Genomic DNA, 22,810 nt, shown 5'->3' with positions numbered 1-22,810 from the left:
ATCACCAAGTAACCAATCTTATATTTGTATGTATTTAAATGATGCGCTTCGAAAAATGTTGATTGATTACCCTGATTTGATTTGAGCCTCTAATTAGTAATTAAAACGTTTCTGAAAAATTTAAGTGCTAGATGGGTGAAACCAGCGTGTCACAAATATTAGCACCATATTTACTTTTTCATATTTTAGACTTATTGTACTTTTTCACCTGTAGTTTTAGGACTCAAGCATTTATGACATTTTGTTTCACCAGAGTTCCTGAACACTATTTTACTTCAAGTTCATATTTGTGGAATAAACGACATTTTCTCGCATTTAGTGTAAAATGTAACTAATTAATCAAATTTTTTTATATTTTAATGTGTATAGACATTTGTTGTGTCAAATTTATTTCAAGTGTTAAAATGATGTAAATAACATTTCAAATTTAAGCGTGCAATGTTTTTTTTTTTTTTTTATCCAATTTCTCTCTTTATTTCCCAACCAGGATTCAGGAAAAGCTCCCCAAGGCAGCAAAGCGCAGTAAAGCAGAATGATGCACCTCTCTCATCCCTTCCATGACCACCTCCAGAATCGCTGTACCTCTAGCTTCCAACCCTCCCCAGTTTAACCAGTCCTTATAAACCTCTTACCAGCCATGTGCACTGAACCAGCTAGTCTCTTTAAAATCTCTGAAGCTTTTCAATATTCTTCAACGTTAACTCTGAAGCTCAATTCTGAGCATTAGGGAGGATGCTTGGTGAAGACGCTTACTGGAGCTGGTGACTCAAATGCAGCAAATGATGTAATTCAACAACTGAATGTCCCTTTATGGCACCTGACTCTGGGCAGGGTGTGCGAACTAGATTGAATCTGTGACCTGGTTTTTGAGTGTTTTAAAATTTCGGTGAAATAAAGACTAGAGGATTTTGGACTCAGTTGTCAAATTAACACACGATTGAATAAAAAAAAAATGTTACTGGAAGAAAATGCAATGAAGCAACCAGGATTGGCTGCTAACCTGAATACACACCTACTGATTTTTAACTCTGACGCACTGTTACGATACACACACACACACACACACACACACACACAGATTGATTAGGGTTTTGGCTGGGATGATTCACTCTAGTTCGCTTTCCTGTACCGTGGGTTTTCTTTTTCTTTTTTTTGGGAGGGGGGGAGGGGTTAAATTTTCAACTGTGTATGTATATATAGTACAATTACAACAAGCTCTTTGCTGTGAAGTAGTTTGCATTGCTTTTTATATTTAATATCGAATATCCCCTGGTGTCTTTTTAGACTCTGGCACTTGTTCACATGTAAATGCGTTATGATTATGCCTATTAGGTTACAAGTAGGGTAGCTGCTGTTGACTCCCCAGGCTGGCATCTTAACAAGTAGTATTAATATTCTTATGCTTGAGTTATTTGTATAGAATCTTCAGAGCTTTGAAATCATGGAGACAACATTGCAGTCTGTTACTGCTCTGTATAGAAGAAGGTAGAAGTGTGATTAGTTTTGGCACCCTGTATAGAGATGGTCTTTGGACCAGCTTTATTGGCACACTATTGGTTGTTTTGAATCGGTCAGTTTAACACTTGTTAAAAGCTGGGAACACCTTTTTGTTAATTGCGTTCTTTAGCACAGTTGGATTTACAAGAAAGCGTGCTGTTACAATAAGCTATTATAAAAACTGATGTGGCTTCATACATTTACATCTATAAGGGACTTAAATATAAGAAGAGCAAATTCGATGCACTTTGCTTATTGCCTGCTCGATATTTGGCACTGAATATTCTATCTGAATCCTATCATATCAAGCTTCAGTGTCAAAAAGTGCACCTGTATTTATTAACGCACCAGTGTGTAAACCGAGCACCGGATTAATAGAGTAACTACTGCTACTACTACTACTACTACACACCTCTGCCAACTGCTGAATGTTTCATACCAATATTTAAACAGCGTTCTGACTGTTGCATGCAAACCTGAGTGTTCATGTTGGAAACTGTTACAACGGCGTGCAAATTCACTCTGTGTGGATGGTTTCATGAAGGTTCCATTTACCAAATCGATCTACAAAACACACTTTCACCCTTCAAGCCTGACTGTAGTCTCCAAGTCAGGATGCTGAATGTTTATTTAGGAAGTCCTCACCCCTTCTCTCACCCCCCCCCCCCCTCCTTTTTTAGGCATGCATGCACACAATACAATTGAACAGGTGAAAGTGTGTATTGTTGGTACCTGTGTCCTTGTGTTGCTCAACCAGCATTCGTTATGTAACTCATGGGTGTGGTGATGCTTGAAGAATAGGATTTTTTTTCTCAAGTTTCAAATTTGATTCCTCCTGTCTTTTCCAGCACCTTAATAAATTTTTTTTAATAGATGAAACCTCTCACACTCTCTCTTCTATGTAGACAGTGTGTCTTCTATTTCTCTGTAGTGTTTCAGTTACAGCCTGCATATTTTTAATATATCTGTCAGCATGTTTGCTGTCTTTTTTTTTCTTTTTCTTTGGAGTTTCTCTTTTGGGGAGGGAGTTGAAGTCTTTTTTTTTTTTTTTTCTTTTGCTTCTGAGTCTAGATGTGATAACTAATATCCATGTTCAGTTTGTTAGCGATGAATTAAGTTAATCCGGGAGCTTGGAGAAAATGGGGGGGGTTCATGTAATTGTCAACATGAAAATTAATAAAAATGTTAAATAAATGATGTGTCTTTCATTCCGTACATCTTTTTGTTGTTTTGCTTTTTTAGTACGCATCAGCACATCTTTTCAGTCTTGGACTTGATTCTGTGTGTGTTTCAGGTTACAGCAATATAGTTGTGTGTGTGATTTTATATATTTTAATAAAGCCATGGATGCGATATGAAAGTTTAGCGTTTGAACGTTGCCATCTGGACTCCAAGCAATTGTTCGATGACGCACCAAAACAAAAGGTAGGTTTTTAAATAAAGAAAAAGACAAGTTTTACCTTTTCACACTTCCACTTCACATAAAACAACAACAAAAAAAATGTACATGAATTTACTCCCACTTGAGTTACATAAGAACATGACTGAAAGTAGTTGCATCTTTTCACTCAGTTTGTTGAGAATTTAATTGCATCATTTAGAATGTTTTATATAGTCAGTGGGCAAGTCACAAAAAGAAATGCTGAATCTACAGGATAAATGGCAAGCCCTGATTGCACACATTCCCTGAGACATGGACTTGTGCCCCTCATTTTCCTTTATAATGCAGCAAAGGGCTTTAATATATATATATATATTTATATTTCAGTAAGTCTTTGAAATGGTAGTTGGGGGAGAAAGAAAAAAAAAAAAAAAAAAATCACATACCTAATTGATAGGTAGCACTTTGAAAGTAGGTATCAATTATTTTGCCATGTGTTCTATTCATTAATGATGAGTTACTTAATCAAAAAAAATCTTTGAAATGCATTGAACTGTCCACTCTACAAACAGTGTGTGCTTTACAAGGTGCTGTTTTAGAAGCCATGCTTCCTAACAGTTTTCTTGCTCATCAACCCTCCGGCCCCTCACACAAAGCGATTTGTTAAGTGCTGAATGTGCTGCCCACTGCATTGCTGAACACATGCAAAACGATCCCTCTGGTACTTTAAACCTTGCAATCTGCAGCAATCAATAGATCTCAGCAAAGACTGCACTGTACAAATACGAATGCATAAAAAAAAAGGTGCTTAGGGGGATAGAAAAGGTTCTTCATTTCTTTTTCAGGCCAGTGACATCATTCTTCTGAAGGAAACGACGTTACATTTTTCTCCACCTCCATGCAGATCGCTGGTTAGATCCACCACCATGGTGTGAAATCAAAAACAAAAAAATTGCAAAACAATTATTTGTATCAAGCTTATATTCCAAACTAAAAAGCTGTGGAGATCTTTTTCTTTTTTTTTTGGCTTGTTCCAGCAATCTACTTCCTGAGTGCAAGAAAGCATGCCACATCCACCCACTGTTCATTAGACCTGCTCCGTCTCGTCTATAGTGTTAGTCTGCGCTATTTGACTGTGATCTGAGCCTGCGCAGCAACTATCGGAGTGAACGAAGTGCTGCGTGGCTTGGCTGTAGCTCTCTGTTGCCTGCTGCTTCTCCTCGGGACTATAGTTCAGCGAGTGGGGGTGGACTTGCTGGATGTGCCTCTTGATCGTGCTCACCTTTAGGGTCGCCAGCGTGGCGCCGCACACCATGCAGATCAGCCCGTGCCTCCTGCAGTCGTAGTCCATCAGGTACTCCATGCGCCAGCGCACCTGGTAGTTCCGACGCTGGTCCTTGCCTGGGTAATGTGTGTGTCGCCCGATAATTGGCACTGACAGGACCTTCGACATCTCTCCGTTATCCTTCTGTCTGATGGACGGTTTTATGGACGCCGGCTTGTTTTCAAAAGGCGCATCACTGGGAGTGGCTTTTGCCGAAGAATGAGAGAAGTGGTCAAGCTCAAGTTCTAATATCCAAAAAAACAAATTTCATTGCAAGATTGTTCTACTGCACATGATTCATTCATATAAACTGAAGGGGAATAGTGTATTTTTTTTCAAGACAAATCCTTATTTACAAGATATAGATAGTGACAATGTGATCAGGAATGTAATTATTCGATCATTGAGATATTTCCTCGCACTATGGGAAGTGTAAGGACATAACAGGTTTTAATTAAATATGTATTTTCCAGAGAGCATTCGTGAATTCCCAAGCCAAATTTGACAAGTTTATAAAAAATAAGCTCTAACGTTGTCCTCGATGGAGATTGCTATGAATCATCAATGTAGATTACGCCAAAATTGTGTTTTACCCTATTGCTCCAGTGTTTACACGCTGGATATATGAACCTTTTAGGAAGCATTTCTATCATCTCCAGTATGTCTGAGATATTTATTGTTAGAATGGACACGTTTTAGTTTTAAACTGACCTTATATAGTTGTGCATTTTACATATTTACTGATGAAATTGAATGAATATCTGCCTTTTCCACTTACACTGAACAGCCGTCTTGCATTTTCAGTACAGAAAAATTAGATATTCTTGTCTGTGGAAATGTTCTACAAATGTGTTGTTTAGAAATTTGGGGAAAAAAAAAAATCTTGGGTTGACCCTTTTAGCTTTGCAGCTTTTAGACTTGGAATCTATTTTTATAATTCAGCTCAGTGTTTTGCTTTTGTATCTTTACCTTGGTCTAAATGTGCTTCTTGCTCCTCCATGGTGTCCTGCGTCCAGGCGCTGGCTATATCTTCTCTCTCTTTTGGGCTGAGATTGCTGGTCTCAGGGTGGCAGTCCAGTATGTGCCTGCGAAAGCTGCTGACTCTCACCACTGGCAACTCCTCAGAACACACCATGCAGTAGCAGCCCGGCCTGCTCGGAGGCCCAATAGCAACCAGATAATCCAGGCGTAGATGCCACGGGCAGCTGTTTTTTAGTGTGGCGTTAGGGGTGAGCTGAGAATGGGCATCCGATTCTCTCCCAGACCCTCTTGGCTCCGTGCTGTACTTGAGAGAGTCATGCTCTGAGGAAGAAGGCTGCCCTGGGCTGTTCACACTCAGATCTTTGGTGTCTGGCTCTGCCTTGATATAGTCTACTGCAGAGTCTGTGGAAGGATATATAAATACAAAGAGAAGACAAGCATATCTTAAGTCAGAAAAATACTATATAAAAATGACAGTGTCACTGTATCCTGTATACTGTGTGTTCTCAACTCCAGAGCTGAAAGTATAGAGATGCCACAATAAATAAAAGACAGAGCAGAAGGCTGGTTTTGAGAGAAAGAGGTTAGTTGCGGAACATGTGACCAAATTCAGAAAAAGAAAAAACAAACAAACAAAAAAAAACCTAGAAGGTGTGAAGCTGCAACAGAATACGTAAAACATGAACCATATGAAATTTCAAAATTAGAAGATAAGCAACTCCAATCACCTCCAGTCCTGGGGATCAGTTGTCCTGGATATTTCCAGTATCAAACACATGAATAGCTTAATGTTTAGATGAAGATTTGGTGTTTTGGTGTAGGGAAAAAAATAAAATAGTGCCATTTTCTGAAAATAGCCCTTTTTCCTCATACATCTATTCTTTCATGTTCCTGTTTTTTTCCCCCACTTCAAAGTGTCCTTCAATTCCAGGCTAAATCTTTCACTTCCTGTGGCTTCTCTACACTTTCCTGTCCAAATGTTCCAGGTGTTCACAGGTCTCTCACCCTGGCTTTGGGCCCAGCTCTTCAGGATGCGATGTTTCTCCTCTGCACTGTATACTAGGGAGTTGGGATGCTGCTCCAGTACATGCCTCTTGATGTGGTCAAGATGTAGCGAAGGCAAGGGATGGCTGCACACCATGCACACCAGCCTGCCTGCCTCTGCCTGGTACTCCATTAGGAACTCCTGACGGAACCAGGCGTGTAGCGAGTCATTCACGTAGCGCTCCAGAATCTCGGTTGACACAATCTGTGACTCCTGAGCCAAGGAGGAGTTCGCCATGCTAGGCTCAGACTGTGATTCAGTTTTATCTAACACAGGACTGCCAGGCTTGTCTGGGGGAAGTGGGGAGATTATGTCACATCTGTGGTGTACATCTTCAAAATATAGAATACCTCATCTTCAAAGTAATACATTTTACCTTCAAATTTAATCCTTTTAAACTATTTGTTGTACTGTATTTTAATCTTTTTTTTATCTCGTTACTTTGTTTTTTCCGTCTTTTATTTTTGCTCTATAAAAACACTTGCTAACCTAATTTCCTCTTCTTCTTATTACCTATGCACACCCACCTTGACAGATTTTACATGAAAGATTCTATAGGCTTCTTGGGCCCAATAAACATACTAATTTAAACTTAAAACACACACCTGTAGAAAGGCTTGAACATTCTAGGGTCTCCTCTGGGTCCGAAGCAATGGCTGAATCTGGACAGGATGTCTGACTAGTGTCTAGATTCAGATGGTTCTCCCAGCCCGATCGAATGACCTCCTTATCGGACGCGCTCCACAGCAAGGAATCGGGATGCTTCTGCTTGATATGTCTCTTAATGGTGCTCAGCTTTAGAGTGGCTAAGGAGCTACCACATACCATGCAGATCATCCCATTCCTCTTGGGGTCAAAGTCCATTAGGTACTCGGTTCTCCAGTGCTCGTGGTAGTAACGGCGGTGGTCTCGACCAGGGATGCGGCTATGGCCAGTTCGTGACGCCCGCCCTGATTTACCTGGAGATGGTTTGGGTCTAGATGGTCCTGGAACAGGGGATAGAAGGAAGGGAGATTCAGGGCTCTCCGAAACACTCCAGTAACTTGTTCCTTGTGAGTCCCCATGAGTGACCACATCTGCTCGACCATCATCTTTAATGTGACCATTGCTCATGTCATTGTCACCTGGAGCAAAACAAAAAGAAAATGTCAACTTTCAGCTCTATAATCATGTGGCATATGTATATCAAGTAAGCATCCGCTGCAGACAGCTTAAGTAAATGACATTCAACGATTGAACAATCAAAAAAAAAATTTTAATTTAGCTGCTTGCACAGATATCAGAGGAATAATATATGAACACAGTATTTCTACATATACAGTATTCCATATAATACATTGAGTGCACCAAACATTAAAGTACACGGTTACAACTGGGAACAATTTAGTGATTTTGCAGCCGAGGTAACAATCAGGTTTAGTGAAGGTATAACTAATCAAACATCTTAGTGATTAACTAAATTTATGTCCATGCATGGGCAGACTAAGCTCCTTATAGTTAGTCTGGTGCACAGTTGGATGACATATGTTATGGCACCCCTGTCCGAATATGCTGTACATGCCCTTAGGCCTACACAGCTTTCAGCTTGCCTATACTACTGTTTGATGTTGTTCCTGCTTCCATGTTAATAACCAGCTCTTTTTGAGATGAAGTGGGGATGATTAGTATGAAAAAAAAAAAGAGTCAAATTACTGCACACAGGTTTCTGTATGACCAGGATTGGGAACCTGTGGCCTGTCCAAACAGAGGCTGTACTTCCGCAAGGACAAACGGTAGATGCGCTGATGTCCACTAGGTGGCGACTGCACACCGCTGCACAGGCATGGCATGGCACTAGAATCCGCCTTTGTTTATAGTGGAGCCCATGAAGGCAAGGGGCCATGCTGCTGTGCGCTATTGTTCTGCAGCCAGATTAACGCGGCAATAACACACACTGCTCGCGTTTCAATGCGATTCAACACTCTGACGTTAAACAGGGAGGTGGTTTACCTGCTGTGAGCTGTGCTGAAGCGCTGTAAGGCGGAGTGGCCTCCTCTCCCTCATCGCTTATAATCAATGAGAGGCTTTCCGTCTGGACCCCGGGCTCCGACTCCCTCGGCTCGTTTTCCTCCATGCCTGTCTGGCCCGATCCAAGTCCACGCTCCTTGTACCAAACGCTGTTCGGAGCGCAGCACTTCGAGCAAGCATGCGCCGATCGTGCACTGAGATGGGCAGGAGCAGACGCGCTCGCCTCGCCGTGGAAGTGTGCGCCGTGGCGCTCCGTCTGCGCCGAGCGCGCCGCTCAACTTCGCTCAACTTTTACGACTTTCAAGTCGCACTTCACTCCCATCCGAGTGATTATTCAGTGCCTTATGTGTCCTTTCCCTTCCAAATGGCCTCCTGTGTGTGATTTTTTCAGAAGCTTCGCTTGTCTTCAGGGTGGGGAGCCGAGCTTTGGGGCCCCTGGGGCTCCTTAAGGGGCTCCTGGGTAAATTTAAAGAGACAGTACCAGGTCACGTGGTTTCCGTATGGGGCCCATTCGGTTACAGCTATACAACTGCAATTCAATTTCATCCTGCACCCTTCCACAATACACATTATATATAATTATATATAATTATATATAATTATATATATATATATATATATATATATATATATATATATATATATATATATATATATATATATATATATATATATGAAAGCAATTGATCTGTTATTCTATACAATTCAGGTTAACAATTCAACGTAACCTTTGGCCTCATATTTATTTATCTGTGATGAGATAATATGAATTAATATTTTACCATGGTTCTGTCAATGTCTAACGTTTAGTTTTAGTAGTATCTGCTATTAATTGGTATTCTTTAGTTCCAACAATAAAAAAGCATGCTTCTTTATGCTTCTTATTCAAAATCAAAACTGGTTGTATATCAGTGTTCCTACTAGTGTAGTTTTTTTTTTTTTTTTTTGTGGCAGGAAACCTGAAACCTATTTGCAGCAAGTTAGCTTACAATGTCAAATTTACGCATTCTGTATAATGACTATAATGCATATAATGCAGTAAAATCTAAGATGAGCTACATTACTAGTAGTGGTAGTAGCTTAACTATTTGTGTTCTGCCACTCTTATGTGATTTGATTTAATATCTTTTTAATAGTTATTTCAGAACCCAAGTTCTATTATGGGTTAATTTTAAATGTTTCAGATTTTTAGGTTATATTGTATTTTCTCTCACATTAACTCACCTATTATTTTGAAACTATATATATATATATATATATATATATATATATATATATATATATATATATATATATATATATATATATATATATATATAGTGAGGAAAATAAGTATTTGAACACCCTGCTATTTTGCAAGTTCTCCCACTTAGAAATCATGGAGGGGTCTGAAATTGTCATCGTAGGTGCATGTTCACTTTGAGAGACATAATCTAAAAAAAAAAATCCAGAAATCACAATATATGATTTTTAAACTATTTATTTGTATGATACAGCTGCAAATAAGTATTTGAACACCTGTCTATCAGCTAGAATTCTGCCCCTCAAAGACCTGTTAGTCTGCCTTTAAAATGTCCACCTCCACTACATTTATTATCCTAAATTAGATGCACCTGTTTGAGGTCGTTAGCTGCATAAAGACACCTGTCCACCCCATACAATCAGTAAGAATCCAACTACTAACATGGCCAAGACCAAAGAGCTGTCCAAAGAGACTAGAGACAAAATTGTACACCTCCACAAGGCTGGAAAGGGCTACGGGGAAATTGCCAAGTAGCTTGGTGAAAAAAGGTCCACTGTTGAAGCAATCATTAGAAAATGGAAGAAGCTAAACATGACTGTCGTTCTCCCTCGGACTGGGGCTCCATGCAAGATCTCACCTCGTGGGGTTTTAATGATCCTAAGGAAGGTGAGAAATCAGCCCACAACTACACGGGAGGAGCTGGTCTATGACCTGAAAAGAGCTGGGACCACCGTTTACAAGGTTACTGTTGGTAATACACTAAGACGTCATGGTTTGAAATCATGCATGGCACGGAAGGTTCCCGTGCTTAAACCAGCACATGTCCAGGCACGTCTTAAGTTTGCCAATGACCATTTGGGTGATCCAGAAGAGTCATGTGGTCAGATGAGACCAAAATAGAACTTTTGGGTCATAATTCCACTAAACGTGTTTGGAGGAAGAAGAATGATGAGTACCATCCCAAGAACACCATCCCTACTGTGAAGCATGGGGGTGGTAGCATCATGCTTTGGGGGTGTTTTTCTGCACATAGGACAGGGTGACTGCACTCTATTAAGGAGAGGATGACCGGGGCCATGTATTGCGAGATTTTGGGGAACAACCTCCTTCCCTCAGTTAGAGCATTGAAGATGGGTTGAGGCTGGGTCTTCCAACATGACAATGACCTGAAGCACACAGCCAGGATAACCAAGGAGTGGCTTTGTAAGAAGCATATCAAGGTTCTGGCGTGGCCTAGCCAGTCTCCAGACCTAAACCCAATAGAGAACATTTGGAGGGAGCTCAAACTCCGTGTTTCTCAGCGACAGGCCAGAAACCTGACTGATCTAGAGAAGATCTGTGTGGAGGAGTGGGCCAAAATCCCTCCTGCAGTGTGTGCAAACCTGGTGAAAAAATACAGGAAATGTTTGACCTCTGTAATTGCAAACAAAGGCTACTGTACCAAATATTAACATTGACTTTCTCAGGTGTTCAAATACTTATTTGCAGCTTATACTTATATGCACCTATGATGACAATTTCAGACCCCTCCATGATTTCTAAGTGGGAGAACTTGCAAAATAGCAGGGTGTTCAAATGCTTATTTTCCTCACTGTGTATATATATATATATATATATATATATATATATATATATATATATATATATATATATATATATATATATATATATATATGTGTGAGTGTGTGAGTGTGTGAGTGTGTGTGTGTGTGTGTGTAAAACCCAAAGGGGCTAAATCTGAATTTTCTCTGGGGGTAGGAATGTGAAAATACACCCTGGGTACTATATACACTATATTGCCAAATGTTTGCAGACACCTGTTCATCAGTATGGTATGTGCTTTTTGAGCATCACATTCAAAATTTAGTCCCAATTTGCTTTTATAATTCCTTCCAATTTTCTGGCAAGATGTTCCACTAGATTTTAGAGTGTGCCTGTGGAGATTTGTTCTGATTCAGAAACAAGGGTGTTAATAAAGTCTGGTACTGATTTAGGGGAACTGAGGAGACCTGGGGTGCAATCAGCATTCAAATTCATCCCACAGGTGGGTGTTCAGTAGGTTTGAGGCAGTTCTATAGCTGGATAGCTTTCACTCCAACCCATGCAAAACATATCTTCATGTAGTTTGCTTTGTGCACAGGGGCATTGTCATGCTGAAACTGGTTTGGGTAAAATTTCATTTCTTATACAATTGAGTGCCTTCAGTTTTACAATAACATGGGAATAACCACATATGGCTGGTAAAGCCAGGTCTCCCAATACTTTTGTATACTTATCTATCTATCTAATGTGTGACAGTATTGTTATTTAGAAATTATTTTTTAAATGTCAAATAAATGTTCAATTCGAATTTAAAAGTTAAATCATAATATAGAATATACATGTCCATATATATATATATATATATTGTAGTTTAATTCAACTAAACGTTTGTGTTACACATTTTACAAATGACACCCCGAAATGATTCAGGAATCGTGTTATGTTCGTAAAGAAGAGTTTTTTTTTGTTTTGTTTTTTTGGTTAGTTTCATGTTCATGGAGTTTTTTTCCGGCTTGTATTTCAGGACACTGTCCCTTTAAGAGCGCGCTGCGTTTCCGCGTCCACGCGCAGCAGCAGTAGGGGCTCGAGCGCTCACATCCTGGTACTTTGCGCTACATGGCAGCAGCGGGAGAGAAAGGCTGATCCGGGAAGTGAAGCCCAGCTGTCCTGACCAGAGTCCCGTCCAAGCGTCTGAAAACAGTCCGGGAAAGTTGGGTCCGATCGCCAGGTAATGCGGGTGCTTGTTCGTTCGTTAGTTTACACGCGTCGGGAATGATCCGCGAGATCTGCCTACAAAGGCGGTGGTGAGCGGGCGGAGAGAGAGACGGCAGACTGCGGGGACAAGAGGAGGAAGAACAACCGATAACATTGTAGCTGCTCGCTTCGAGACCACGGCCGCTTATTGTTACATTACGACGGCGTTTACATGTTCCTTCATCAAGCGGTCTGCACATTCGTGTAGACATAATAACAGTAATGCTAATAATCACGAGACAAACAAACAAACAAAGAATGAAAGAGACCCGACTCAAAACAAATGATTTAACCCCTGTAGGAGATGTGATTTAAAGTGACAGAGTCGTGTGTGCGTCCTGAACATCTCACATACACTTCACATATATATATATATATATACCTCTAATAAAACTACATTTCTTTTAGTTTTTCCACCCCTCATTTCCTTTCTTTCGTTTTCTGCTTCTTTTTTTTTTCTTTCTGTTTCTTTTACATTTCTATCATACACTCTTATCATAAGCAGGCAGCTGACTTATTACATATGACTGTTTGACATCAGTCTGTCAGAATGGCTCAAAATAATAAAAATAACCATCTAAAGAATGCAGATGCATTTTCCAAAGTAATCCAAGCCAATGTTATAGTCGATTAATAAATAAAAAAAAAAACAAGGCCACGCACCTCTGCATGTATTTGTTGAATAATCACAAATTCCAAATGAATTTATCCAAAAACAAAACAATCTATTTTGCCAATTGCAAATGCAGCTCATAAATGTCTGTCTGTTGGATTTTCAATGATTATTAAATGGTCACATACACATACATACAGAGTACGGCATGCAGTGAAATGCTTTTTACGATGGTCCGGCATGAGGGAATAGAATGGGGAGAAAAATAAAACAAAGAAAAAGAAGGCAGATAAAAAAAGTTTACTCGTCCCACAGTGGGGAAATTTCTTAATCACTTCGTTTCAGCTCCCGGCCAAATGTTTTGGTGTTGAACTGTGTTTTACAAATGTGCAGATGAATTCTAAGGTTTTCTGAATTCTGAGTTTCAGACTGGATTTCAGGGCAGAGATTAGAAATGCTACACTATACATACAGTACCAGTTAAAAGTTTGGACACACCTTCTTATTTAGTGTTTCTTTCTTTTTATTATTTTCAACATTGTATATGAATATTGAATACATTACAATTATGACAGAATGCATATATAATTATTTAGTTAACAAAAATGTGTTAATCCAGAATGTTTTATATGAATGATTCTTCAAAGTAGCCAATTTTAAATTTTTTATTTTTTTTGCTTCGATATCAGCTTTGCAAACTCTTGCCATTCTCTCAGTCCCCCTCATGAGATGGCTCAGTCACCTAGAATGGTTTTCTATCAGTTTTTAAAGGAGTTCCCAGAAGTGTTCAATGCTTGTTGGCTACTTTTCCTTCACTCTCCTGTCCAAATCATCCCCAACAATCTTAAAAAAATCGCTCATAGATAACCTAGAGGTGTGTTTGATCCCACTAACTAGACCGGATGGCATGTCACTGCAAAATGGTGTCGTAGGCATGCTGGTTAATTGTGCCCTCAATATCAATTAATTAGCGACAGCATCACCAGCAAAGCATGCCCACCATCACACTTCCTCCTCCATGCTTCACAGTGGGGACCAAACATTAAGGAACCATCCATTCACCATTTGTATATTTAACAAAGAGACTGTGGTTGGAGCCCAACATTTTAAATTTGGACTCATTAGATCAAAGGAAAGTTTTCCACTGATCTAATGTTTAAGAAAGTTTGTTCTGCATGTTGTTGTTCTTCTGAAGTAATGATTTCTTTGCTGCAAATCGACCATAAAAGCCTGACTCGCGCAGTCTTTTTATGCCTGCCACTTGAACTCTCAAAAGCATTTTTATAAATGTGTGGTTTCTGAGGCTGGTAATTCTAATAAACATATCCTCTGCAGCAGAGGTAGCTCTTGGTCTTCCTTTCCTGGGACAGACCTCATTATAGTCATTAGCGTGTTTGATGGTTTTGAGATTTTTTTAGATTGACTGACTTTCATTTCTTAAAGTAATAATGGACTGTCTTTTTTTCTTTACTCTTCTTTCTGCAAAAGACAACTGATGGTCTAAAGCACGTTAAGAGGGCAAGAAATGTGACAAATGAACAAGGCACACCTGTGAAGTACAAACCACTCCGTGTTAGAACCGCCTGAATCTGATGAAAGAATGCCATGTGTTTGCCAAAGTGGCATCAAAACTAAATGTATCTACTTTGGACAGTCTAAAATCTAAAACATATGCTGGGTTGTTAAAACTTTTTGTTTACTACATAATTCCACGTTTTTTTTTTTTAAATAGTTGTCTTTATGAATTAATGTACAAGGTTGAAAATTATTTTTTTTTTTTTTAAAATCACAAAGAGAAGGTGTGTTCAAACTTTTGACTGGTACTCAGTATGGTACTCAGTCTAATCTTAGTCTTGTCTTAAGGTGGATTTTTAAGTTCCTTATATTTTTACACTAATTGATTAAATAGTTCTATACCCTGTACAACAGAGCGAATGTAGTTAAGATCACTTTGTGACAACACAATAGTGAATTTGTTCATTGTTATTAATTTAATTGCAAACGGCTCATTTTTATTTGTTTTTACTTGCAGGTTTTGCTCTTGGATCTGATGCTGCAGTCATTTTTTGTAAGCTTCATTTGAAGAGAACACAGGGAAGTAGACAGCAACAAAATAGATATAATGTGACCTTGTTGCAGAAAAAGCACCTGTCTTAACAAATCTTTGGAAGATTTGATATGTTAATGATTAAATTGTGGTAAGAGAGGAGGAAACAAACAGTAGGTATGTCTAAGACCACGACGTTCATGAGGCACCGATACCGGCCTGTGTCGGAATTCGACGAGGTCACTTTGGCCTCTAAAAGGGAATACTGGAGGACTAAGAAAAGGGAACAGAGAGCAAGGCTGTCCAAGGCCAAAAAGAAGGTTAAACTTCCAAACACAGGAGTCTGTAAACCTGTGCGTACAGATAGAAATGTATCACGTCTGCCTCATTGTGAGTTTAGTCCTACCTTGCTTAATAATGATGGTTCATACCAAACAAGAACTCCAGAAAATCAGACCAAGGGTATGGTGATTTCTAAAAAGGAGACTGAAAGCCTGACCACTGAAGAATCAAACAGGGGTGCTCCCATGGTCAAACTTAATGGGGCACCACTCACCAAGGGCTTAGCAGTTCCTGCAGCATGCGCAAAAGTACAAACAAACAGCATAACACCTCGACAGACACTGAACAGATCATCAGGCTTTAATGGCAAAATCTCAAGCATTTCACAGACAAGTCCTGCATCCCAACTAGCACCAAAGTGCACTAAACAATCCCCTCGAGTTAAATGCTGTGTAACACCCAAGTCTTTGGCGTTTGTGGAATGTAAGTTTGATAAAGACCAGCGCAACCTAGCAAGAAGTGGTAGCAATACAAATAGAATTGCTGGTGCCAGTGTTCCGGTATGCAGCATGGTCGTGTGCAAAACCGCAGAAGTGGCCATGACTGAAGAGGAGAAAGCTGCAAAGCGTAGGGAGAACTGGCGCATCAAAAAACGAGAGCAAAGGGCAAAACGCGCTGAGAAGCTGAAGATGGACCGAGAGAAGCTGCAGGGTTTTGAAAAAGGACAACAGGAAATGGGGAAGTTTTCCTGTGCTGCCCCAGCACATCCATTATCCGCTATGAACACAATGACTTTAAGAGGAGCCAAGCAACGTAACCCTGCGATGTCTGTTGACTCAAGACAGAGTGCTGGAAAATCGTTACATTATGGAGTCAGAGTAGAAAGAGAGAAATTATCATCCCAGAGACCCTATAAATCACAACCAATGGTTGTAAAACTACCTGAAAGGCAAAGGTTACTTGCCAAAAACTTCTCCTCTGTTTCAGTTTTTAACACAAATCAGTTTCAGGATTCGAGACAAAATCATATGGCCATATCTTCAGGTGTTTCTTTGCAGCCTTTAAGATCTACCCAAGCAATTGGACAATTCAAAATGCCACAACAAAAGTATGTCCGGATTCAACGGCGGCGAGGTATACTACAAGGAAACGAGACGGCAGAGGAGCGACTTGCCAAGCAAAGGGAATATTGGCGGATCAAAAAGCGGGAGCAAAGAGCAAAACGTTCTTTGGTATTGAAAGGTCGTCTGAAGGACCGGGATGCATTTAACTGGCGTGCAAAGCGTTACCAGTTTATAATGGAGCAAATGCGAAAGACACCAACAGGTTTTCAGAAAGTGCCACAGCTAAACAAAAACACCATTCACAGCACCTCTAATCCTATTAGTAGCTTTATTAAAGAGGATGGCACCGTAACTGTCACCATCTCACAAACTACAGCTGAGAAAAGTCCACCTGCCCTAAACTGCAGTTTATCAGCAATGAAATCATCCATCTCATCTGGTTCTTCGATGTCACACAAGCTAATTAGGACCAGATCCAGACCTGTTCTACATAGCATTCCAAATAACACAAATTTATCAGCAAATGAGCAAAGAACTCAAATTCCAACTGGTCAGAATCTTACAGCGTTTGATCCTGTAGTTGTAGTTGGGTCAAAACTAGCCAGTGGTGTAGAAGATGCTACAATTCTTACAAACTCAACAACAGCCACCCAGACTGAAGAGCTAAGTACAGAGAATAGGACAACGTTTAAGACAGAGTTAAAGACCTTGGATTCTTGTTCAGCCGTGACCCCGGGTTCGAGCTCAACATCATTTGAGGCCCCAAAACAAGAACCTATTTATCCCTCAATAGCCATGATATGTTCCCTCACAGAACAAAGTCAGACTATGAATAAAGAGACTAATAATAGTAATCAAGAGACCAAGTCTGCATCTACTTGCCCTGAAAACAGTGCTGAGGCAGAGTCCTGTTCAAATAGTGACAGCCAGTCCACCACTCTCTTGGTGGTGGCGTCTATGAAAAAGCTCCTGGAGGAATCTCTTAGCTCGGTAGGTGACGGTAATAACGCTTCTATAAATAAAGGCGAGCCTTTGCCTTGTAAAACTGAAGATACACCCTTTCTTCAGGAGGAGAAAGAAATAATAGACACAAAGCCTGACCTTACAGCACCTCAGGAATTTTCGGCAGATACTTACTCTTCTGTAGTCGTCAAACTGAGTCCCTCTCCTTGTCGGTCTCCCCTGCGGACACATGACTTTTCTTCTGACAGTACTGGCCTTTGCCGAGACTCCTCACTTCAAATTCCTTGTGCTGCCACTTGCTTCAACAAAGGTCCAGCAGGTGAAAGGAGATGTGAACAGCCAGTGGCTGCATGTGTGACTCCTTTACACAGGAGCAACTTGGTACATAGTGGCAAAATTTCAGGACCCCAGCAGAATTTTCCTTCTCAGGCTCGTGGAGGTCATCAGCTTAATGAGAACAGTGAGCTCCAGAGAAAACGAGAATATTGGCGAGTAATGAAAAGGCAACAGAGAGCGAGGAAAGCCAAAGAGATGGAAAGAGGAAAAGAAGCTTGGCATTCACAGGTATTATATTTTTTCCTTCATTTATGTACACTGTGAAAAATGTATTTTAACTGTGAATGTAAATAAATCATATTTCTATGTTTTTTTCCCACAGAGGAAATGTAGCACTTCTCAAGTCATTCACCCACCTGTGGCTCAGAAGAGGATTCACACAGACTTCCACAATCCTGTTCATTTACCCTGCGTCACCTCTCGTCCCACACGGCCTGTGTTAAGTCCAACTGCATCATCGAACCAACAACCGTCAAACGAGGCTAAAGTTTCTGAGATGTCTCAGGCGAACAAATGGCAGCTACACATTCAGGGAAATGTTCCTACTTCAGCCACCAGACCAGGTACTGTGAACTCCATGCCGATAAATCACGTAAAGCTGTCAGATCCTCGAATGCAAACTAGAGGGTCCTCGATGACCAAATTAAAAAGTAATCAAAATCAGTCAAAGATGGCTGCAAATAAAGAACTGGATACTGATGACGTTATACAAAGGAAGAGGATGCTCTGGAGAATAAAGAAGCAGGAGCAGCGAGCTCGGAAGGCGGCACGGGAAAGAGAGCTCAACCAATCAAGACGCAACTGGTCAAACAATATCACACAGGAAATTCAATGGTACGTAAATATGTAGGTGTATAAAACGCTGTAGTATTAGCAACCATTCATCATTTACTTTTGATTCTGGTAAATTTAAGGAAACCTGTTTCCGATTTTTAACTGACTATTTCATAAAGTCAATGAAATTCCTTCGCACCACTAAGCTTTCACTTATCTTTATATCAGCATCTCAAAATATTTTGTTACCCAATATATACAGACTATACAATTGTTCGTTCATTAACCCTATTTGTTTTTGACATGAAGTCATTACGCATTTCATTTTATACTCGACACAGAAGTTTTAGTTAAAAAGAGCAACTTCTTATTGCAGTGAAACACAATATTACGATGGAGAAAAAAAAAATGGGAAAAATGTTAGAACCAGTATGAACTCACTGCATGTTGAGTCAGAAAATATTTTAAAACACTGCATCAAAATTTTGGTAGACGTTTGCAAAGAAACAAAGCATGTGTAAAGCATGTTCCAAAAACCCCCCCTGCTTTTTATTAAGCTGCCAATTCAAATGAAGATGTGCGACTCCTTGTTGATATCTGTTATGATTTTGGATGTGGGATAAAACAAGTTGGTGTTGAAAAATAAATGTTGAAAAGATGATGAGGGATGAGAAATAACCATGGTAAAAAAAAAAAATATATATATATTTTCACAAAACTCACTCAGTTGCCACAGCAGGGTTCACATAACTGTCCATGATAAGAGGAAGACAGTCAGACAAATCTAAAATGCACATCTACACATGCAGTACACTTGCAAAGAAAACAATAACTCGGGTACTCGGTACAATCAGATCTCACACCTAGGCTCTCAAATTTTTATTTCGAGTTGTCCATTGTATAGGCTGGTTTATTAAGCTGGTCATATAACAGTCACTAGAGTTTAATTTCCTCTTTTTGGTGAATAAGCACATTTATCCTGTGGTAAGTGTGACTATTTTTATCTTGCTGCAATATAAACATGCAAAAATTAAGGCAGTGTTGGTAACTGGCTGTTGGTAACTATTTCCTTATGCACGTTAATCAGCTTGAACGAAAGCTAGACAATCTTTTTCAGAATCAAGAATACTACATGTGGAAATACAATGTAAGTGTAAGAACCACAACTGTAACACTTGCTTCCACTGTCATGTTGCATTTAAACACTTGACTGATGGTAACTCAACTAATGAAGAATAGAGAATAGAACAGCATTTATTTGTCACATATACATTACATTACATATGCATTCTTTCTTTCGAGCAAGCTGGTGTCAGACATGATACTGTGCCCCTGCAGCACAGAAGGTTAAGGGCCTTGCTCAAGAGCCTAAGAGTGGCAGCCTTAACCACTGAGCTACCAATCGCCCCCAGTTCAGTCTCCCAGTAGTTCAATACGGTTTATTGGGTGGAAACATGATAGTTCAACATCAGAAACATTTACAATGCGAAAGCTAATGTGCATATGTCTATGTACAATCACCTGTTCAAAGAATTTAGTGTAGTCTGCATTAATGCACATAATAGACTCGAAATTTGACTTTTGCGTCAAACTGTTAGTTGCTGCCTTCTTAGTTGAGATAATTGGACAAGCATTTAAGCTTTGACTTAGTAATCAATTCAATATTTGTCCATATGGGAAACAAGTACAAGCAGGAAGTAACTTTATATGTATTGCAACAGCGAGACTGATATTTTTGTTTTTGCTGCACACTGAAGACATTTGGTTGAGATCAAAAGATAAGTATGAGGCAGTTGATCAGAACGGCAACTTTTATTTTCTGGATCTGCTGAACAACTTAGAAAATACATTTGATGGTGAACCACATGATATTCATAAATGGCCTTAATAGAAATAACCTTATTTGTTTGCATATCCCTTGCTTGCAATTACTGCGTTAAGCCGATGATCCACTGACCACCACCATAGCATCTTCATTTTGCTTTCCTAGGCTTGTTCCATAATTTCTGCTGTTATTTATTTTGTGTGGTTTCTCCATTTACTGTCTTCTTCAGGGGGTGAATTGCTGCTCAGCTTAATAACGGTCTGGTGATTCAATTGTTCTGTCTAAAACCTTCAGGTGTTTCTCCAAGCCCAAGTCATGGCACAACCTCCAGTGTCCTTGATCAATGAGCTTTTATGTTTTGGATTATAAGCAGAGCCTTTTATATCAATAGTAGGTCTTTCCATTGCTCCAGTAGATCTTTAGGTTAATTCTGGTTCCAGAACTTTGTATTTCTTGCATTTTAATTTGGCATTCGGATTTTTATTGCTAATTAGTTGTGTGTGTCTTATATAGTATGATCTATAGATTTTTATAGTCCTGCTGTTGAATGTTTCCCTTCACAGAACTTTCTATTTTAGGACATTTCAAATGATTTGATTGGTTATGTCCAGTGCTAGTGAAGAAGAATGTGGTGAAGAAGGTGATTTTTGCTTGTCACGTGTACAGCACACTGAATGTCTTTCTTTATGTATCCCAGTGATGTTAGGAAGCAAAGGTCAGAGATATATCATGGGTCATGGTAAATGTTGAGTATCTTGTTTAAGGGCCCCAAGAGTGGCAGTTTGGTGATACCAGGGCTTGAACCCCCGATCTTCTAAACAGTAAACCACTGAGCTGCCACCACACTTATGCAAATGTTTGATTGATCCTCTGCCTTTTCTGAGCTTTAAAATGGCTAGCTTTTTTCCCCATTGACTGGTCTTCGTGTTTGTTTATCTTTTTTAACCCAAATGCTGTATTCCTAGGCAAACCTCACATTCTTAACCAAGAGCTATCAGTTGTTTGTCAGTATTTAAAGAATTCAAACGTTCTAATTTGTCATCTAGATGTAAATATCAGGAAATGAATGCTGAAAATGTCTCCTATTAATCTTTGGTTCTCAAACCACTATATCTTCAGTGTATAGCAAAAAAAACCTAAACTTTAAAAAAAAAAATTTATTTGCAGTGTGCCACTTCAGAGATTGGACTACATACCTGAAGAGTGTCAGACAACAGCAGTTAAAGGTATAACATTCCTTAACCTTGTAAAGAAATGCATGTCATTTTGGTATTTTCTTACTGGTGAGAAATGTGTTAACCACATTTCTTACCGGTTTTCACTGGAAATTTCATCTTAAAATAAAGTATGCACAGTCTATTCCAATAACCTTGCACATAGTTTTTAATGAAGCCATTTTAATTACATTTGGACAATCTAAAGACAGTCTGTTGCCTTCAGTCATCCTTAGTAATCAAATCTCTTTCCAGATGAAGCAGAAGTATGTTATTTTCCTGATGATGATGATGATGATTGTTCAGATGAGCCCTTGTCAGAGAGCAAGTGGAGAAACATCTACCTCATGGATTTCGATCCTGTAAACCAGCTGCTGGTGTGCATGGTGTGTGGGGAGCAGCAATACACCTTTAGTGTAGAAGAAGTGAGAGCTCATATAGAGGAAACCCACCCAGGCACTCTGTCATTGGAAGAGGGCGAGCGTCAACGCATCTTAGTGGCCTGGGACGAACAAGTGGCAGTACGAGAACGCTTCTTCACCAACCAGCTGTGGCAGAACAGCAATGTCCTCAAAGGTAGTAGAATGTATTAATTGTACCCAATGTTTTTTGTTTTTGATGGTAATTGGAAATCATTTGTGCCAGTCTCATAAGTATGCTGGTTATCTTGTTTACAGAGGAGAGCACAAGGCACATGGCTGAGGTCGAAGTGATTCTGGGCCAAGATGACAAAGCAGATCGATATAAATAAGACTTGGGTTGCTGTCAAAAAAAAAAAACAAGGTGGCGTAAGAAATGACATTATCTACAAAAATGTCGAAATTGACAGCTTGCTAATCTGAAATGTATTTGCTAAGCGGAACTCGTAAGCACAGCGGGACGATTGAGGCGTATTTTGGCTGAGCATGCTCAAGCTCGTTTTATGGTAAAAACCCAACACATGGTGTTTCCATCTGGATTGTACTGCATTGCTGTATTTCAGATTTTTCATTTCTTCGAGAGGGAACAAAGCGGATACCTCCAGTATAAATGTGTGCAAAAGATTTTAATTTTATACAATTGTTTACATGCATTCTTTTACGTATCCGTCCGTGTTTAACATTCAGCGTTAACCTCCGTAGCTGATTGTGTTCTGGACCTTGCACAAATTGAGGAGTTGCATTCGGGATACTGTAGACCTCTTCATTGGCATGCTGTTTCATGAACTCTGGTGCTTATTTCCTCTACGCATTGCCTTTTCTTTTTAAGATGTTACTGTTTAATACTACATACGTATACACACACTCATCTGTTATGTTATATAGTGATCTCACTAAACCGTACATGGTAATAATTGTGTGCATTTGATATACATACAGAACATACAGCAATTATTTCTGTTTTAATAAAGGCTTTGTTCTGGGAAAAGAATAAAGAAA

The 22,810-nt window shown here is 39.6% G+C and overlaps 3 protein-coding genes and 1 long non-coding RNA gene across 10 annotated transcripts in view; 2 read left to right on the top strand and 2 right to left on the bottom strand.

Moving 5' to 3' along the window:
- rtn3 (reticulon 3) overlaps positions 1-2,691 on the top strand; it is an 18,675-nt gene extending 15,984 nt beyond the window's left edge. For all 3 annotated transcript variants that reach the window (XM_083542227.1, XM_083542228.1, XM_083542226.1), the window contains one exon: positions 488-2,691. In XM_083542227.1, the coding sequence (XP_083398353.1) occupies positions 488-536 (49 nt within the window). In that variant the 3' untranslated portion in view covers positions 537-2,691. The remainder of the gene's footprint in view (positions 1-487) is intronic.
- Positions 2,560-8,351, bottom strand: zfta (zinc finger translocation associated). Of its 4 annotated transcripts, none has more exons than XM_083542180.1 (5): positions 8,218-8,351; positions 6,834-7,352; positions 6,189-6,518; positions 5,172-5,585; positions 2,560-4,447 (listed from the first exon to the last, which is right to left on the bottom strand). In XM_083542180.1, the coding sequence occupies exons 1-5, from the start codon at positions 8,339-8,341 to the stop codon at positions 3,966-3,968; spliced, it is 1,869 nt and encodes a 622-aa protein (XP_083398306.1). In that variant the 5' UTR covers positions 8,342-8,351; the 3' UTR covers positions 2,560-3,965. The 4 variants fall into 4 exon arrangements, with proteins under 4 accessions (XP_083398306.1, XP_083398307.1, XP_083398308.1 ...); XM_083542181.1 differs by having other exon boundaries at positions 2,560-4,408; XM_083542182.1 differs by lacking the exon at positions 6,189-6,518.
- Positions 8,029-22,810, top strand: LOC310726481 (uncharacterized protein). 2 transcript variants are annotated; one of them, XM_083542132.1, is made up of 7 exons: positions 8,029-8,695; positions 12,045-12,248; positions 14,920-17,807; positions 17,902-18,413; positions 21,346-21,404; positions 21,648-21,968; positions 22,070-22,810. In XM_083542132.1, the coding sequence occupies exons 3-7, from the start codon at positions 15,114-15,116 to the stop codon at positions 22,141-22,143; spliced, it is 3,660 nt and encodes a 1,219-aa protein (XP_083398258.1). In that variant the 5' UTR covers positions 8,029-8,695; positions 12,045-12,248; positions 14,920-15,113; the 3' UTR covers positions 22,144-22,810. The 2 variants fall into 2 exon arrangements, with proteins under 2 accessions (XP_083398258.1, XP_083398259.1); XM_083542133.1 differs by lacking the exon at positions 8,029-8,695 and having other exon boundaries at positions 12,040-12,248.
- LOC310726538 lies at positions 19,592-21,322 on the bottom strand. The gene is made up of 2 exons (XR_014533787.1): positions 19,821-21,322; positions 19,592-19,771 (listed from the first exon to the last, which is right to left on the bottom strand). It is a non-coding gene; the product is annotated as an uncharacterized lncRNA (long non-coding RNA).

This window comes from Silurus aristotelis (assembly GCF_946808225.1).
Source record: "Silurus aristotelis genome assembly, chromosome: 5".
Taxonomy (NCBI): domain Eukaryota; kingdom Metazoa; phylum Chordata; class Actinopteri; order Siluriformes; family Siluridae; genus Silurus; species Silurus aristotelis.
Note: the sequence above shows the minus strand (reverse complement) of the source record. Positions and strands in the feature narration are given on the sequence as shown.

What these genes read in the sequence shown, in the direction of transcription:
- LOC310726481 (XM_083542132.1), top strand. Translation starts at nt 15,114, where the DNA reads ATGTCTAAGACCACGACGTTCATGAGGCACCGATACCGGCCTGTGTCG. An exon ending in AAGAAGCTTGGCATTCACAG is followed by an intron (nt 17,808 to 17,901) that starts GTATTATATTTT and finishes TTTTTCCCACAG; the next exon opens with AGGAAATGTAGCACTTCTCA. An exon ending in GAACAGCAATGTCCTCAAAG is followed by an intron (nt 21,969 to 22,069) that starts GTAGTAGAATGT and finishes TCTTGTTTACAG; the next exon opens with AGGAGAGCACAAGGCACATG.
- zfta (XM_083542180.1), bottom strand. Translation starts at nt 8,341, where the DNA reads ATGGAGGAAAACGAGCCGAGGGAGTCGGAGCCCGGGGTCCAGACGGAA. An exon ending in ATGTTCAAGCCTTTCTACAG is followed by an intron (nt 6,519 to 6,833) that starts GTGTGTGTTTTA and finishes CACTTCCCCCAG; the next exon opens with ACAAGCCTGGCAGTCCTGTG. An exon ending in AGAAGCACATTTAGACCAAG is followed by an intron (nt 4,448 to 5,171) that starts GTAAAGATACAA and finishes TTTGGATATTAG; the next exon opens with AACTTGAGCTTGACCACTTC.